General features: G+C 44.9%; 1 protein-coding gene and 1 long non-coding RNA gene across 2 annotated transcripts in view; one reads left to right on the forward strand and one right to left on the reverse strand.

Moving 5' to 3' along the window:
* LOC129328778 (uncharacterized) overlaps positions 1-9,439 on the reverse strand; it is an 83,950-nt gene extending 74,511 nt beyond the window's left edge. Inside the window, exons 1-2 of the long non-coding RNA XR_008596891.1 lie at positions 9,378-9,439; positions 7,501-7,623 (exon numbers count right to left, since the gene is read on the reverse strand). This is a non-coding gene — a long non-coding RNA (uncharacterized LOC129328778). The remainder of the gene's footprint in view (positions 1-7,500; positions 7,624-9,377) is intronic.
* A 233-nt stretch (positions 9,440-9,672) lies between these two features.
* On the forward strand, positions 9,673-14,570 carry TOB1 (transducer of ERBB2, 1). The gene is made up of 2 exons (XM_054978213.1): positions 9,673-9,872; positions 12,677-14,570. Exon 2 carries the CDS (start codon positions 12,819-12,821, stop codon positions 13,815-13,817), a length of 999 nt encoding a protein of 332 aa, XP_054834188.1. The 5' UTR covers positions 9,673-9,872; positions 12,677-12,818; the 3' UTR covers positions 13,818-14,570.
* Positions 14,571-15,423: the final 853 nt, after the last annotated feature.

Genomic DNA, 15,423 nt, shown 5'->3' on the forward strand with positions numbered 1-15,423 from the left:
GGCATTGTAGTTCCTGACGTTTCGCCAGCAGCTGTGGCTGGCATCTTCAGAGGTGTAGCACCAAAAGACAGAGATCTCTCAGTGTCACAGTGTGGAAAAGATGTAGGTCCTTTGTATCTACTCAGGAGGGGTGGGGTTGAGCTGAGTCATCCTGTAAGAGTTTCCCAGGGTGTGGAATGCTAATGGCGGGAGGCTTCACTGTATCCTGAGGAGGTTCTTTTGCATATGGATTGGTGCTTGATGTGCTAATCTTCTCTGCAGGGCTATTGTCGGGGATAGAATGTTTTGTTAGCCTGGTGTTTTTCAGAACTGGAAACCATGCTCTGTTCATTCTTAAGGTTTCTTCTTTCCTGTTGAAGTTTTGCTTATGCTTGTGAATTTCAATGGCTTCCCTGTGCAGTCTGACAAAGTAGTTGGAAGTGTTGTCCAGTATTTTGGTGTCCTGGAATAAGATACTGTGCCCTGTTTGCATTAGGCTATGTTCAGCCACTGCTGATTTTTCAGGTTGTCCAAGTCTGTTCAGCAGTTCTCGAAAGCTTATGCCACAATGAAGTTGGTTAGTCTTAAAGTTGCTACTGGACTCTTTACTATTTTGCAACTACAGATTAACACGGATGACTCCTTTGGATCTATGGATATCTACCTGACACTTCAGGACCCAGATCACATAAGAGGTATTATGCCTTCCAAATAATCACATGAGGGTCAGATCCAAAAGACATGCCTTGGTAATGATAGTGTCAAACATACATATGGAAAAACCTTTGGAAAAAATCTGTGGGTGAATTCTCCACTGTACAGGGGGAGAATTATACATGGACAGCATTTGCTAGGGCTGGACCACAGAAAAAGAAATTAATTCCTCTCTCCTCATACTATTGCTGATTCCAAAGCTCCTTTGTTCTGTATCACCCTATTAAGATTACTGGAAAAACAAATCACCCAGGATGCTAGCACAGAGCAAAGGTTACCGGTGCTTCTGTAACAGGAGATGCAACATGTGCTGAACTTTCCCTTCCGTGCAATAATTAAAAGCCCAGGAGTTTCATCTGGGGCAAGAATTATCTAACTGATATACGGGTGCAACATGAGATTTCACAAACAAGTTTTGCTAATATTCTGGGAAGAACAGCACATCTGCAGCCTGCAGCAAGACTGTGATCCATCTCTTGGCCATTTAAGAAAATAAGAATAGTTCTGCAGGATCAGAGCGAAAGCCTATCAAATCATGCGTTATTATTACAAAGTAGTCAGCCATCTGCTTCCAGGAAGCCTACAAAACTGCCCTAGTCTCCCCACCCCCAATCAAGCAACTGGCATTCAATGGTATACTGTCTGTGAACATGGAGGTTCTATTTAGCTACCGGGGTTAATAACTATTGATCTTTCCTTTATAAATTTGCCTAACCCCTTTACAAAATTATCTATGCTGCTGGACAGCAATACATCCAGTGGCAGAAAATTCTATAAATTCGTTATGCAGTTTGACGAACTATTTTCCTTAGTCCATCCTGAGTCTCGTCCCCATCAATCTCACTGGGCAATCATGAGTCCTCTCGGTCTACTCTCTTCACCCTATACCCCATACGTAATTTTATAAATCTGTATTATGTATTTGCTATGGGAGCGCCTGCCTGCTTAGGTTGAAATAGTGCTGCCCTCATAAAATACGTAGGTGGCCTAGTGCTTCCATCACCAAAGGCTTTCAGGGATCACTGACGGAAATGGAAAACGGAACAGCTGATAGGAGCTGCTGGAATTTGAACCAGCAATCTTCAGAGCTAGAGTGTTGCTGCTTCGTGCAGCAACTCATTAATGCTGTTGATGTGAGCATTCCTAGGGGTAATAAGCAGCTCAGCGCCTCTCTGTATCCATGTATGCAAACCACTGGCTCACTGCAGCAGAATCCACCGTGGAAATCCCAGGGAAGACTGGGGATTCCAGTCCCGATAAGAGCCTTACTGATGGTTTTACCTTCCTGATTTCTAACTTTGGGCTTTTTTCCTTTCCTTGCTTTTTTTTGTGATCTTAGCTTCTGTCCTATCAAGAGCCCCGTGGCGCAGAGTGGTAAGCTGCAGTAAGCTCTGCTCACAACCTGAGTTCGATTCTGGTGGAAGCCGGGTTCAGGTAGTCAGCTCAAGGTTGACTCAGCCTTCCATCCTTCTGAGGTCGGTAAAATGAGTCCCCAGTTTCCTGGGGGTAAAGTGTAGATGACTGGGGAAGACAATGGCAAACCACCCCGTAAAAAGTCTGCCAAGAAAACGTCGTGATGCAACGTCCCCACCATGGGTCAGTAATGACTCGGTGCTTGCAGTGTTTACCTTTTTACCTACCTTTACCTTTTACTTAGCTTCCGTCCATGATTTGGTACAGCTTCTGCTTTTTCAATATCAGCCTCTGGAATTCTTTGTGACCTTGGCTCCTCCTCAAAGATTTGGCACAGTCTAGGTTTCTTCTCTTACAGTATCAGCCCTTGGACCTTTTGGGGACTTCATGCTGGGATCTGGGTTCCTGGCTCTGCCTCCCTGCCAACAATGACCCCAATCTTGGTAACACCAATGGTGACGGTCCACACAATTGACCAGTCTTAATTGCTAGTTCTATTCCTCCAGTTTTATGAACTCCTGAAACCACAAAGTACTTATTATTTCCTGGTGAAACATAATACTGTCTGTGATAGTTTCTAAAATGAAAACAAGACCAACAAGAAAAGGTTCCTTTACTCCTGGTGGCTTTTGTTCATATAGGTGATGCCCAGCAAGGCCACAATAACAACCAGGGGTCATTTTGTAGAAAAAGAGCTGGAGGAACTCATTAGCATAACTCATTGGCATATGCCATGCCCCTTGACATCACCAGAAGAGTGTTATTAGCATAACTGATATGCATATGCCACACCCCCTGACATCACCTATCCTAGCTGTTGGACCCAATCCTGGCCATTCAGGGCCGAAATTGGGCCCAAAATGGAGAAAAGGGGCTGAAAATGGCCGTAAAGGGGCCCAAAATGGTCAGGCTCAGGCCACTGCTGAGTGGGAGAGTGATCCACCACCTGTCAGAGGCCCAATCCGACCCATTTTGGCCCCAATCCAGGCTGAAACGGACCCAAAATGGCCGAGAGTCAGGTGGGCAGGGCCGCCTGACATGTGACCTCTATGGAGAACTACCGGAACTGCGTTCCTGTGCGTTCCCCCTCAAAATGAGCCCTGATAACAACAAACTGCTGTGGATAAAAGTCATATAGGCTGCTTCAACCTGAACATTTTTCTCTATCCATCTTTATTTTTGTAGCATCCACATTATGTTGTCCTCTAACTGACCAGTTTCTAGGTTTCCTCTGACCTTGGTACATTGTCTCTCAAACCTGCTTTACTACAATCTTTTCAAACAGAACACATTCCAAGTGTGTAATCACTCCATCTGGATGGATAACTTCACATTTTCAAAGGTCCTGCCCACATTAGCCCCATTTTATTTCCATCACATCCTTGCAGTTGTCCTTTCCTCTGCCAGACCACCAGAGGTTTTAGAATTTTAGAGTTACCTTCCTTTTATTTCTAATCTGTTGTCAACATTAAGTCCTAGTAATAAGGCATTTTCCAGATGTATATAAGCTGTTTTTATAACTTGCTATTTATTGGGGGGTTAAAACTCATTAATCTTTTATTAACTAATGTTTGGTTTCAGATGCAGTCTTGAAATTATTTATTTTATCCTGCCTTGCAGCCATAGATTCCAATAAAAATATACAATATAGAAATAGTTAAAATATCAGTAAAGACCAATTAAAAAATCAGTTAAAATGGTCATCGTTTAATCAGCAGCTCAGCAAGATAAAATGAGATCAAATTTATTCATGAGTAGAAAAAGAAAACAAAAATATTTAAAACACCTTTAGAGCCAAATAAACAGATCAACGTCAAATCAAATTCACACAAAAAGAGACAATCCAATCACTAACCAAATTCAATAAAACATCTTATTGTGGTGCCTGAAATGTAGCAGGTTAGGTACCAAGTGAATAACAAGATGCCACCCATCAGACTCGAAGGAGCAATTCCATGAGATGGTGAGTGCAATCAGGACACAAACAGAACTTGAAGGAGTTTGAGCATCCCTACAATAATTTATAACAACAAGAACATTCGATTCATATACCGCCCTTCAGGGAAACTTAATACTCACTCAGAGCGGTTTACAAAGTATGTTATTATTATCCCCACAACAATAATCACCCTGTGAGGTCGGTGGGGCTGAAAGAGCTCCAAGAAGCTGTGACTGACCCAAGGTCACCCAGCTGGCTTCAAGTGGAGGAGTGGGGAATCAAACCTGGTTCTCCATATTGGGGCCCTGCGCTCTTAGCCACTACACCAAACTGGCTCTCAATGCACAAGGACTGCATTGCAAAAGTCCTGCACCATATATACACGTTGCCAAATGAATGTGCTGTCTGTTTCAGCCAATGTCTGTTTCAGCCAAAATGTGGCTAATAATATAACCAAACATTTACAATATTTTATAATTTTAAAAATCCATTATTTTAAACCACCAACTATACTAAAACAGTGGCTATTTCATAGTCAATCAATTCAGCTCAAAGGTCTGCTGGACAGAAAATCTTAATTTAGTCTGGAAGGCACTTCTCTCAGCTCCCAGAATCTGGAAGCAGCACCCCTTCCTGCCAATTCTAACCAACCTCACTGGAGAAAAGGTTGGTCCCTTAAAGCAAGGCACCGTCACTCTCAGAGCTCAAGCAAGTTGACTGCCACTGTTAACCATTCTATTGCTACCACTAATAACTCTTATCACGACTGGTTACTTGGGCCTGCTGTACATGATACAGCTTACCATATTAACAGCTGATGATGATGTCTAGCAAGGATACTTGCCACGAGTGTTAACTGCAAATGATAATAGACATTGCGCGGCGTAAAGGACTGGAAACCATGAACTTCTGGGTTACGTTCACAACCAAAAAGCAAAGTTTGTCAAACATTTATTATACATTGCTGAGATCTGAACTTAAACCTCCAAAAACTTTTTGTGAATGCATGCAACACTCATTTACCAACCATATGAATGCAAATATATCCTCTATCCACAGTTCATTTGGGGAATTTATACTTTAAAACCAGTATCTCAGCAGCGCCTGATGGCGCTCCTGCCCACAAGGTTTGCATCCTGTGTTAAATGTGGTGATTCTTAAAATTTGCTCTAAAAGTTCAAGTTTTTACTGGGACATGTTTAGACATGTCAAAAACATGTCCTGAACTGACAAGAAGGGCCCACCTGCGTGCATACGTCCTGGCCTGTGGCCTTGTTTTCACTGCAAGGTCACTGTTTGTTTTGAGAACAGCTGTACTTTAACTGTGTGCACTCACTTGACTCCTGAGCCAGCACACCCAGGTGGCTGATAATATTTTTTTCCATAGCATGCCCCTTGACACTTGAGGGGGGAGAAGCGATGACGGCCTCCACTCAGTTCTCAGCTCTTCTCCTTCTCCACTGACCCTCCCCCTTGACTCCGCCCCCTCAAACTGGAGCTCGACTCCTCCTCCTAGATACCCAGTGACGAATCAAGGGGTTACTAAGGAAGGCACGCAACCTCTCGGTCATCGCTGCTACCTGTCGTCAATATTTTAGCACCGATGGAGAAAAAAGATACAAAGACACAGAGGAGAAAGACCTTTATTCTGCATCCGAATGGGATCGGCATACGTTTCTTTTTTAAAAAAACAAACAAAACAACCACTCTAGTGGCAATGAACAATACAGAGCAGCAATATAAAGAAGTAGTTTCGACTATGAAATAAAACACAGATGCAGAGTTTTCCCCTCAGTAGAAAAGAGCAAGAGTCCAGTAGCACCCATAAGACTGACAAAATTTGTGGTAGGGTGTGAGCTTTCGCGAGCCACAGCTCACTTCTTCAGTTTCCCCCCCAATATCGAACCATTGCCGTACAGCTCTTTATCCCGCACAGACCTCGCTGGTGGCTTGCAGCTGACCGCCGCGTGGTCCCTATGGTCATTCAGTCCAGCTGGAACTAATTTCAATCATCCCGTTTTTTTCAAAACCACGGAATGGATGCGCGTCGTTCCTTTCTCCCCGTGTCTGTGAAGCGAGCCCACCCCAACCGCAGAGACCCTGCCTGCCCCGCCGACTTCCACCCGCTTTTACACAAAAGCCAAGAATTGCGCTGCTCCTCCCTCCCGCCCTCCTCTGGTTGCGCGGAGGGTTTCCCCACCCAGTCGCCTTTCCCCTCCCCGGGAGAGCTCGTGCGCCCTCGGCACCAACAGCACGGGGCGGCGCTGGCAACGTTTCCTTCTACCTGCTCTGTGCCCCCCTTCCCCCACTTCTTTCCCGTTCGCCTCCTCCTGCCATTTTGCCTACCTCTTTCCTGCCTATTCCAGGGAGCCCCAGCCGCGCAAGGCCCAGTATTTAAACTTCGGGCGGAGGTGACTCGACGGGCACGCTGCCCGGTCACCTATGACGGGCACGCCAGTGATAAGACAAACGCGCACGCGCGAGTGAGTGAGTAGGAGAAAAGAGCAAGAGTCCAGTTGCACCTAAAAGGCTAACAAAATTTGTGGTAGGGTATCAGCTTTCATGAGTCACAGCTCACTTCTTCAGATACCTGAGCGGTGACTCGCGAAACCTCAACCCCTACCACAAATTTTGTTAGCCTTATAGGTGCTACTGGGCTCTTGCTCTTTTCTGCTGCTACAGACAAACTAACATGGCTACTCGTGTGTGTGTGTGTGTGTGTGTGTGTGTGTGTGAGAGAGAGAGAGAGAGAGAGAGAGAGAGAGAGAGAAATGGCTATATACTATACAGACACAGAATGTGGATTATTTAGGGAGCAAGCATGACTGCTGAGATGTAAGTCCCATTTTATTCAATGATGTTTATGCCTAGGAAAGGGTGCTGAGGACTGTAACCTCAGTGGCCTCTCCTGGAGATGAGAAGGCGTTGTTGACCCACCCAGTTTCCTCCCTCGAGAACATTTTTGCTCTCTTCAGGAATGTGCAACCATAGTTCAGGGGAGAGGGTAATCCCCGCTGAGACCCTCTCGTTTCTGTGTTTTTCTCTTGTCAGATCAGCTGTTTACAAATCATCATCATAAAGGAGATTTTTGAGGGTGGGTGTAAGGTTGCCAATCCCCTGATGGGGTCTACAGAGCTCCCAGAATTTACAGCTGATCTCCAGACTTCAAAGATTAGTTTCCCTGGAGGAAATGGCTGCTTGAGGGTGAACTCATACCCTCCTGTGGTCCTCCTCTGCTCAAACACCACCCTGGCCGAGCTGCACCCCAAATATGGGGTTCCTGGTCCCTAGAACTTCCATATGTGAAATAAAGAGCTGTGGCATTGTGATGTTCTGTTGCAAAAAAGAAAAAAAGGAACAATCAAAAATGCCAGGGGTGGGGTGTTGCGTCGGACAGGGCAAGAATTAAAGCACAGATCAAAGATTAACTTGTGTTTTAAGATTATTGTACTTACTTTTCTACCAAAGAAGTAAAATGACTCTCATTATGACAGACACGATGTGCGTGGGCAGGGAGGGAGAACGTCTGCATTGATGAGTGTAGGCCCACTGCATTCTACTCCACCCCCAAGGGAACCCTGTTGATAAAAATCAGGCCATTAAGTGTTCAGGTAGCAACAGTGTGAGCTTCACTTGTCCTTCAAGGAGTGAAAAACTTAGATAAGGAGAAAGTTAAAGGGTTGTGAAATGACACCATTGGGATGGGGGCTGGTCCTGCTGTGCCACTCTGTGAGGATTGAGCCTCTTCCAGTGTGCGTAGCTCTTGCCCTGGGTTCTGCTTCTTGGTCGCAGTATAGTGTGATGGTACATTGGGAACAAGATTTTATAGATAGACACAATTACTATAGCAATTATCAAGACAAAATCAAACACCAACACCCCTTTTCATAAGCAGAAATTGTGCATTTGGCATGCCTAGCCATTCCATTGGCCTATTTAAGTAGTTTGAAAGGCATAGCGTCCTATTATGTGTGGTGTAGTAACATTTCTTTTATCCCACTTTGGTCAAACAGGCTTTGCAGGTTTTTGAAATAATAACACATCCCTGTGCAACCTGTTTATTAGAGGCAAAGTGGGGTGAATATACATATCAGGAGCAGCGATCCTTGTTCCTCTGAGGGGGAAAAATGAGAATGTAGAAACTTGAGTTGGTGAGAGATTTACATGTTTTTGAGGAATAATCACATGATATGAAACAGCGCCCTTGAGTAAAAGGAAGAAGGAATCTCACAGTATTCCTTTTTGCCAATGTATGTCCTGAATACTACTACTTTATGGACAAGAAAATGTTTAAAAATGATGAGCACCACATTCTCTGCTTCTCAAAGAAAGCAGGGGGGATCACACCCTGCGCTTGTGGTTTTGTGGGTGGTGTTCACCTCTCCTAATCTCAGCCTTTTTTTTGAGTTAAGATTCCGTTGAAAAGCCTTCGATCTCATTTTTCTTCCAGTATAGGTTCAGAACAGGTTCATCCCTCCATGATGTCTAAAGCAAAAACGGCATCCTGGGAAATGTAGTTTCATGGAGCCCCGAAAGGGTGGAGAGTCACGAAGGGGAGTGACCTAGCATTTGACGCAACTGCAAGACCCATAACAGCAGGGGGCGGGAATGAGGGGGGGCAATTGACACGGTTTAGGCCTAATCCTCATTGGCTCCTGCGCTGAAGGGCCGTGGAAGAAGAGGGTGGGGGAGCCCATAAAGTAAAATGGCGATGAACAGAGAGTCTCGATGCTAATCATGATAGGTGAAGCTGTGTGCGTATAGGGCGTGTGCGGTACGCCTAGGTGCGGACGTGTAAGGCATGGGCGGAGCAACCGCAAGGCTCCGGGAGGGAGGCTTCGGGGGCAGATTGTGTTGGCAAGGGGGAGTGGAGGAAAAGCAAACGGCAGGCAAAACGTGAAAACAGCCAGTGCAATCCTAGGCAGAGTTCCTCCTGTCTAAACTCATTGCCAAATCAATGAATTTAGACGGGAATAACTCTTCTTAGGATTGCAGTGTGTTGGTCTGCAGCAGCAAGGCCAAAAAAAGGAGTCCTGGTGCTGAAACAGAAGGCTTTCACGGTGCAGCGACTAGTTCACGAATGCTCTTAGGCTGCAATAATTGGTAGCGTTGAAGGTGCCACAGTATTCCCTTTTAACTACAAGAAACACAGAGGTGTCGGTGGAGCTTCGGGGCAGGAGAGAGACCGAACCAAGTCCTCGGTGAAATCTAAAACACAAAAGCAGCAAGGGAGGGAAAGAGATCCTTTCTCCAGTTAGGCGTTGAAAACAGCCGCCTATACAATCACCCGTTCTCTGTCCCCCCCCCCCCCCCCCCCCGGAGAGCCACTCACGTTATGCTCCTGTTTGTGGATTCAGCCGAATGGGAGAAAGGGCAGTCATATGAGCCCCGGCCCGGGGAGAAGGCAAACGCGAGGCGAGGGGCGGGGACAGCGGACCTTATTGGCACGCGCGGGAGGCCAATGGGGCGCCGCGTGCGGGGCAGGGGTCGGCCGATTGGCAGCCGAGGGGGTGGGGCCTGCTGGCCGAGGGCGGGGAGCGGGTGGGCGTATCCACACGGGACGGAGGGGGCGTGGAAAGGGAAGGCATAAATAGGGGAGCGGCCGGCGCTCGGGCGGTACAAGAAGGCGTCTCGCAGCTGCCGAGGCGGAGCGCGCTGTCCCTCTCTGCCCGGGGTGTGAGGAGCGCCGTCGCCCTTTCCCTTACGCCCTTCTCGCGGGTCATGGGGCTGCGCTGCTGAGCCCCCTTCGCTCCTCCCGCCCTCCCCCGCCCGCGCTCGCACCGAGATCTGTTTGCACTAATCCTGTCACCTCCTCACCCACCCCCGGGTGAGTATCTCTCTCGGTTTCTCTGTGGCGAAGGGAGGCGGCGCCCCACCCGGAGGGGAGTGAGGGCGGGAGGGTCCGCCGCGGGGAGAGGGGCGCCACACCCTCGTCGCCCCCGAACGGAGGCGCTGCGAGGCTGTTTGTGCCGAAGAGGGGGCGGCTGGAGGGGCCCGGTGCGGGGTGAGGGGGGGGGGAGCGGCGAGAAGAGGCTCGCGTCGTCCGGAGAGAGGCGCGGAGGGCTGACAGGGCGAGCACCGAGCGAGGCTGTTGACACAGCCCTGCAGAGGGAGGCGGAGGAGCGGCGAGGCGGGCGCAGCCCCTCTGAGGCGCAGGGGAGGGGAGGGGAGGCGTGTGGGGCTGGCGCGGGGCGGCCTCGCTCAGCTGAGGGGGAGCGGCTGCCCTGGGGGGGCTCCTCCCTTGGCCCGCCCCCCGGGGGGGGATAGCCTTGGGGGGCTTACGTTGGGGCTGGGGGGTGGGCGGGAGGGGCGGTGCGGCAGCGTTGGCACAGTCTGGGGGAGGCGAGCGCGGAGGGGGAGGAGGGCGGCTTGGCACTCTTCCGTCCCCCCCCCCTCCTGAAGAGAGCGGTGTGTGTTGGGTGGGGGGGGGACCGGTGTGTTGGCAGGCGGGGTAGCTGGCTGTGGGTGCCGTGGTCTGGCTTGTGAGGCGAGAAGGCCAAGCGTGTAGGGAGAGGTAGGACGGGGGGGGGGGGTGGCGAGGAAGAGAATATCCTCGGTGTAATGGCGGGGGGGGGGAGGCTTTGGGGAAGTTTCGTCCTGGGAAACTGAAGAGAGTTTCTAAAGATCCAAAATAGTAACGAGTCCGGTAGCACCGTTGAGACTAACCAATACTTTATTGTAGCATCTGACGAAGAGAGCTGTCGTTTTCGAAAGCTTTTTTTTACTATTTTGCAACTACAGACTTAACACGGCTAACTCCTCTGGATCTAAAGATCCAGGTAACATGGGGCAGGCGGGTGGCTTATAAAAGCGTTCTACCTATATTTTTTGCCTAGGCATGTCAGATTGACTGAGAGCTCCCTTTTAACGATATCTGCTGCCCCTCCCCATTATGCTAGGGGAAGGACACTGAGTGTGAGATAGTGGAGAACTGGGCCTGGCTTGGCCTTAACCCGAAAGAGGACTTGGCCAATCATCTTCCCCTTCATAGAAAGCCCTTTTTTTTCCTGCTGCTGGTGCTCAAAGAGCTGTGAGCAGAAATCTAATGAGACCCAACTGCCTGGTTATGTAACGCCATATACTCTGCTTAAGGTTCCTCCTTTTTTCCCCTTCCCCCATCGCCACTATCATCATTAATGCAATTAACAGGTTTAGCTAATTTTAAAAACTCCTTTTTAAACATAGAAAATGTTTTGAATTTTCTAGATTGTTTTGTTTAATGAACTCCCTGTGCTGTATATCTTTACAGGGAAGGGAAAAGATTACATGAATTTTATTTCTGTCCTCCTTAAAAGGGGTAGCATTGTTCCAGTTGTGCAAAGGAGGTTAAACAGATGGATTAATATATCATTTTAAATGGTCCATATAGCTGCAGCAATCAGATTTTCTGTACCCTATGTGTTCCCATTCGTAAATACTTTTATGTTTGCCCTTGATCTTTCCTTATCCCCACCCAGTGCTGATCTAGCAATCGTTTAAAGGTCGCCTTATCATACAGCTGGTATCATTAAAGAAGAGGGGAGGGAAAGGGAAATAGCTTTACAAGCAAGGTGAATCTCTGAAATCTGTCTAGAGCAGGAAAGTGTAAAATCCACTCATTTAGAATTAGCAGTAGAATTTTGAAATGTGCTTTGGCTCTCTTGTTTTTGAGCCTGCTAGATTTCAAAACTACTGTTGCAGTGCTGTGCTGAGGAAAATCCTCAACAGTAGTAGTAAAGTAACAGTTAATTTTTAGCAGTAGCCGATGATACCATGATTTTTTATTCTAGTGCATAGTTTCTCTTCAGTCGCAAGTTACTTTTATGGATTCTTACCTCTCAGTTTAGCTTTGTATTAGTTTAGAGGCATAACCATGACCTTTTTTTAAATGAAGCAAAACCACCCCGTATGTAAGGATTTCAGATGCTTTAAATAAGGTGGTAAATTTAAAATATTCTGATGGCTTTGAATTGGTAACGAAACTATGGTGTTGATTTATTTCTGGATTTAGGGATGAATTATTTCTTTCCTCTGAACAGATCTGTGTACAGTATATGCATGTTGTGGTAAAATAGTGGTCATTGTGAAACATTGCATATCTTGATAGTTTTTCAAAACTGTCAGTTGTTCATCCAAAGGTAAGAGATATTTTGCTGCAGGTTATTTGAACTGAAGCAGTTATTAAATTCTACAAGTATAAAGCAATATATTTTGTACTAATTTGAAAGTTCAAAATGAGAAATTAACTCTCTTCAATCTGAGACATTTGAAAATAATTTTGAGTGTTACAGCTGGGTTCTATAAATCACAAAAAAAAGTGTTTGGTAACTGAACCCCTGACAGACCTTCTGCTGAGATAATGTCCTAAAGCAGTGTACTCTTTTGCGCGTTACTTAAGTTCTTTGTTTTCACACTCAGATTATGAAATGCCTGATGCTATAGTTGTAACATATTGTTTTAATCTATACTGTTACATTTGTGTTCAGCATGCTTAATGACAGCTTTTAAGTGGCATGTACTTGGTGTGTTGTAAATTTTCTGTAGTTGAGAAATACAACCTATTTTAAGTAGTTTGTGAGGCTAAAATAATAGGCCTAGTCAACTTGCTTTTGTATTTTCCTTATTTGGATTTTTGCTTTTGTTTTCTTAAAGGAACAACACACTACTCAAGGTGAAGAATAATAATCTTCTTGAATCAGCACTTTGAAAAAAAAATCACTTTCCTGTGGTATTGAACTCTTTTCTCATTTTGTGGTTTGAAACGGAGACTTTGTAATTCTGTGTCATAGCAGCTATGCAGCTTGAAATACAAGTAGCACTCAATTTTATTATTTCGTATTTGTACAATAAGCTTCCCAGACGACGTGTGAACATTTTTGGCGAAGAGCTTGAAAGACTACTTAAGAAGAAATATGAAGGGCATTGGTATCCAGAAAAGCCATACAAAGGATCAGGGTTTAGATGTATACATGTAGGAGAAAAGGTGGACCCAGTTATTGAACAAGCATCCAAAGAGAGTGGTTTGGACATTGATGACGTTCGTGGCAATCTGCCTCAGGATCTTAGCGTCTGGATTGACCCATTTGAGGTTTCATACCAAATCGGTGAAAAGGGACCAGTGAAAGTGCTTTATGTGGATGATTCCAGTGAAAATGGATGTGAATTGGATAAGGAAATCAAGAATAGCTTTAACCCAGAGGCCCAGGTGTTCATGCCAATTAGTGACCCAGCATCTTCTGTCTCAAGTTCTCCTTCACCTCCCTTTGGTCACTCTGCTACTGTGAGCCCAACCTTCATGCCCCGTTCCACCCAGCCTTTAACTTTCACTACTGCCACATTTGCTGCCACCAAGTTTGGCTCTACCAAAATGAAGAACAGCAGCCGCACCAACAAGGTTGCCCGCACTTCTCCCACTAACCTTGGCTTGAATGTCAATGATCTGCTGAAACAGAAAGCGCTTTCCTCCTCCATGCAGTCTCTTTATGGTCTTGGCTTAGGTAGCCAGCAGGTTCCACAACAACAGCAAACACCACCGCAACAGCAGCAGAAAACTTCTGCCCTTTCTCCTAATGCAAAGGAGTTCATTTTCCCTAATGTACAGGGTCAAGGTAGTACAAATATGTTCCCTGGCGACACTCCCCTTAACCTTAGTCCTCTCCAGTACAGTAATGCCTTTGATATGTTTGCAGCCTATGGAGGTCTGAATGAGAAGTCTTTTGTGGATGGCTTGAATTTCAGCTTAAATAGCATGCAGTACTCTAACCAGCAATTCCAGCCTGTTATGGCTAACTGAAACAAAAAACACAAATCATATTGTACAAGTTGAAATGCACGTACCCAAGGGTGTATCTTTTTCACCTCTTGAGTTTTTTTTAAAGCTTGTAGTATGAATATGGTCAAGCTTGGTTAGATAAGGACAACATGCATCATTTCTTTTTCATTTGCCAACCAAGCACAAAGTCATTTTTTACTGACTGTACATTAAATATACTCAAGATATGGCCTCTTACAGTATTTAAGATATAGCAAGGACATGGCTGATTTTTTTATATATATAAAAAATTGGCACTAATAAGTGGGTTTATTGGTCTTTTCTAATTGTATAATTTAATTTAGTACAAAGTTTGTAAAATATCAGAGTATATATTGTTTCTACAACATGGTATTGCATTTTTATCTTTTTACTACAGTGATCTGTGACAACTGCAGCAGCTTCATGTTGTATTTTTTTTACTGAAATTATAAAAATCCATCTTAAAAACATCAATTCTAAAAAAAAGTGTACAAAATATTCCTTAAGTGGTGGAATTCAATTGTATGGAATACTTTTTTCCAAGGAAGAAACACAAATTGTATTTTCTGTTAAAAAGTTTAAAGATTTTTGCTATATATTATGGAGGAAAATGTAATCGTAAATATTAATTTTGTACCTACATTGTGCAATACTTGAAAAAGGTATAAAAAGTATTTTGAGTCAGTGTCTTATGTTAAAGAGAGGGACTGAAATAGTTTATATTAAGTTTGTATTAAAATTCTTTAAAATTCAGTTGGTGTTGTGGACTTCTTTTAATAGTGAAAGAACATAGTGATGCTGGTTTTGATGTGTAAAAGTCTTAATTCAGTGTATCTCACAGATAATTTAAAGCACTTTGATATACCCATGCTCCCTGATGTGGTCATTTGCTTAAAGTTCTGACAAAGCATGTTGCTTTGTAATAGGTTTGTTGTGAACAGACTGTCATGTGGTTCTCAATGCAACTCCTCTGCATAATGAGATTACTAGGTGCAAGCTTTTACACCTTACGACAGATTTAGGGCTATGCATTAATTTACTACTGGATTCCTGTGATAGGATATGAAATCTAGTGAGGGCTTGGAGGAAATTATGCTCCTTCACATGCAATCAGTAGATTTGAGCAGCACCTCTAGAGCTCAGTTCATTGGTTTTGTGTTGGGGGAATCCTACTTCATAAAGTGGGCTTTATTTCTTAAGAAAACTCATCCTACAATATTTTAGCATTAAAATGTTATAATTACTAGGAATGATCACATGGAATTTTCCTGTGCTGTTTTGAATCGAGATGACTTTAGCTTCATCTTTGTTAATTTGTAATGCATTTTCTGAGTGAAGAAATTGGCTTTGGGACTCCTGTAAATAACCCTACCAGGAATATTCAGTTTAAACTTCAATTACATAGGCTTTTCATAAGAAAGAAACAGACACAGCAGAGATACTTAACATACCCAAAAGTTATCTCTAGTGTGGTTGAATATTTGGTGTTCGTCCACAGCCAGTTTAAAGAGTAAAGCATGCAAACGTAGAATTTTTTTAAGCCTACATTCAAGTTCACTTGCTAGCTCGTCTCACATTTGTTTTTTTAAACACCACGGGATTGGCT

This window comes from Eublepharis macularius, chromosome 4, assembly GCF_028583425.1.
Source record: "Eublepharis macularius isolate TG4126 chromosome 4, MPM_Emac_v1.0, whole genome shotgun sequence".
In the NCBI taxonomy this organism is placed as follows: Eukaryota; Metazoa; Chordata; class Lepidosauria; order Squamata; family Eublepharidae; genus Eublepharis; species Eublepharis macularius.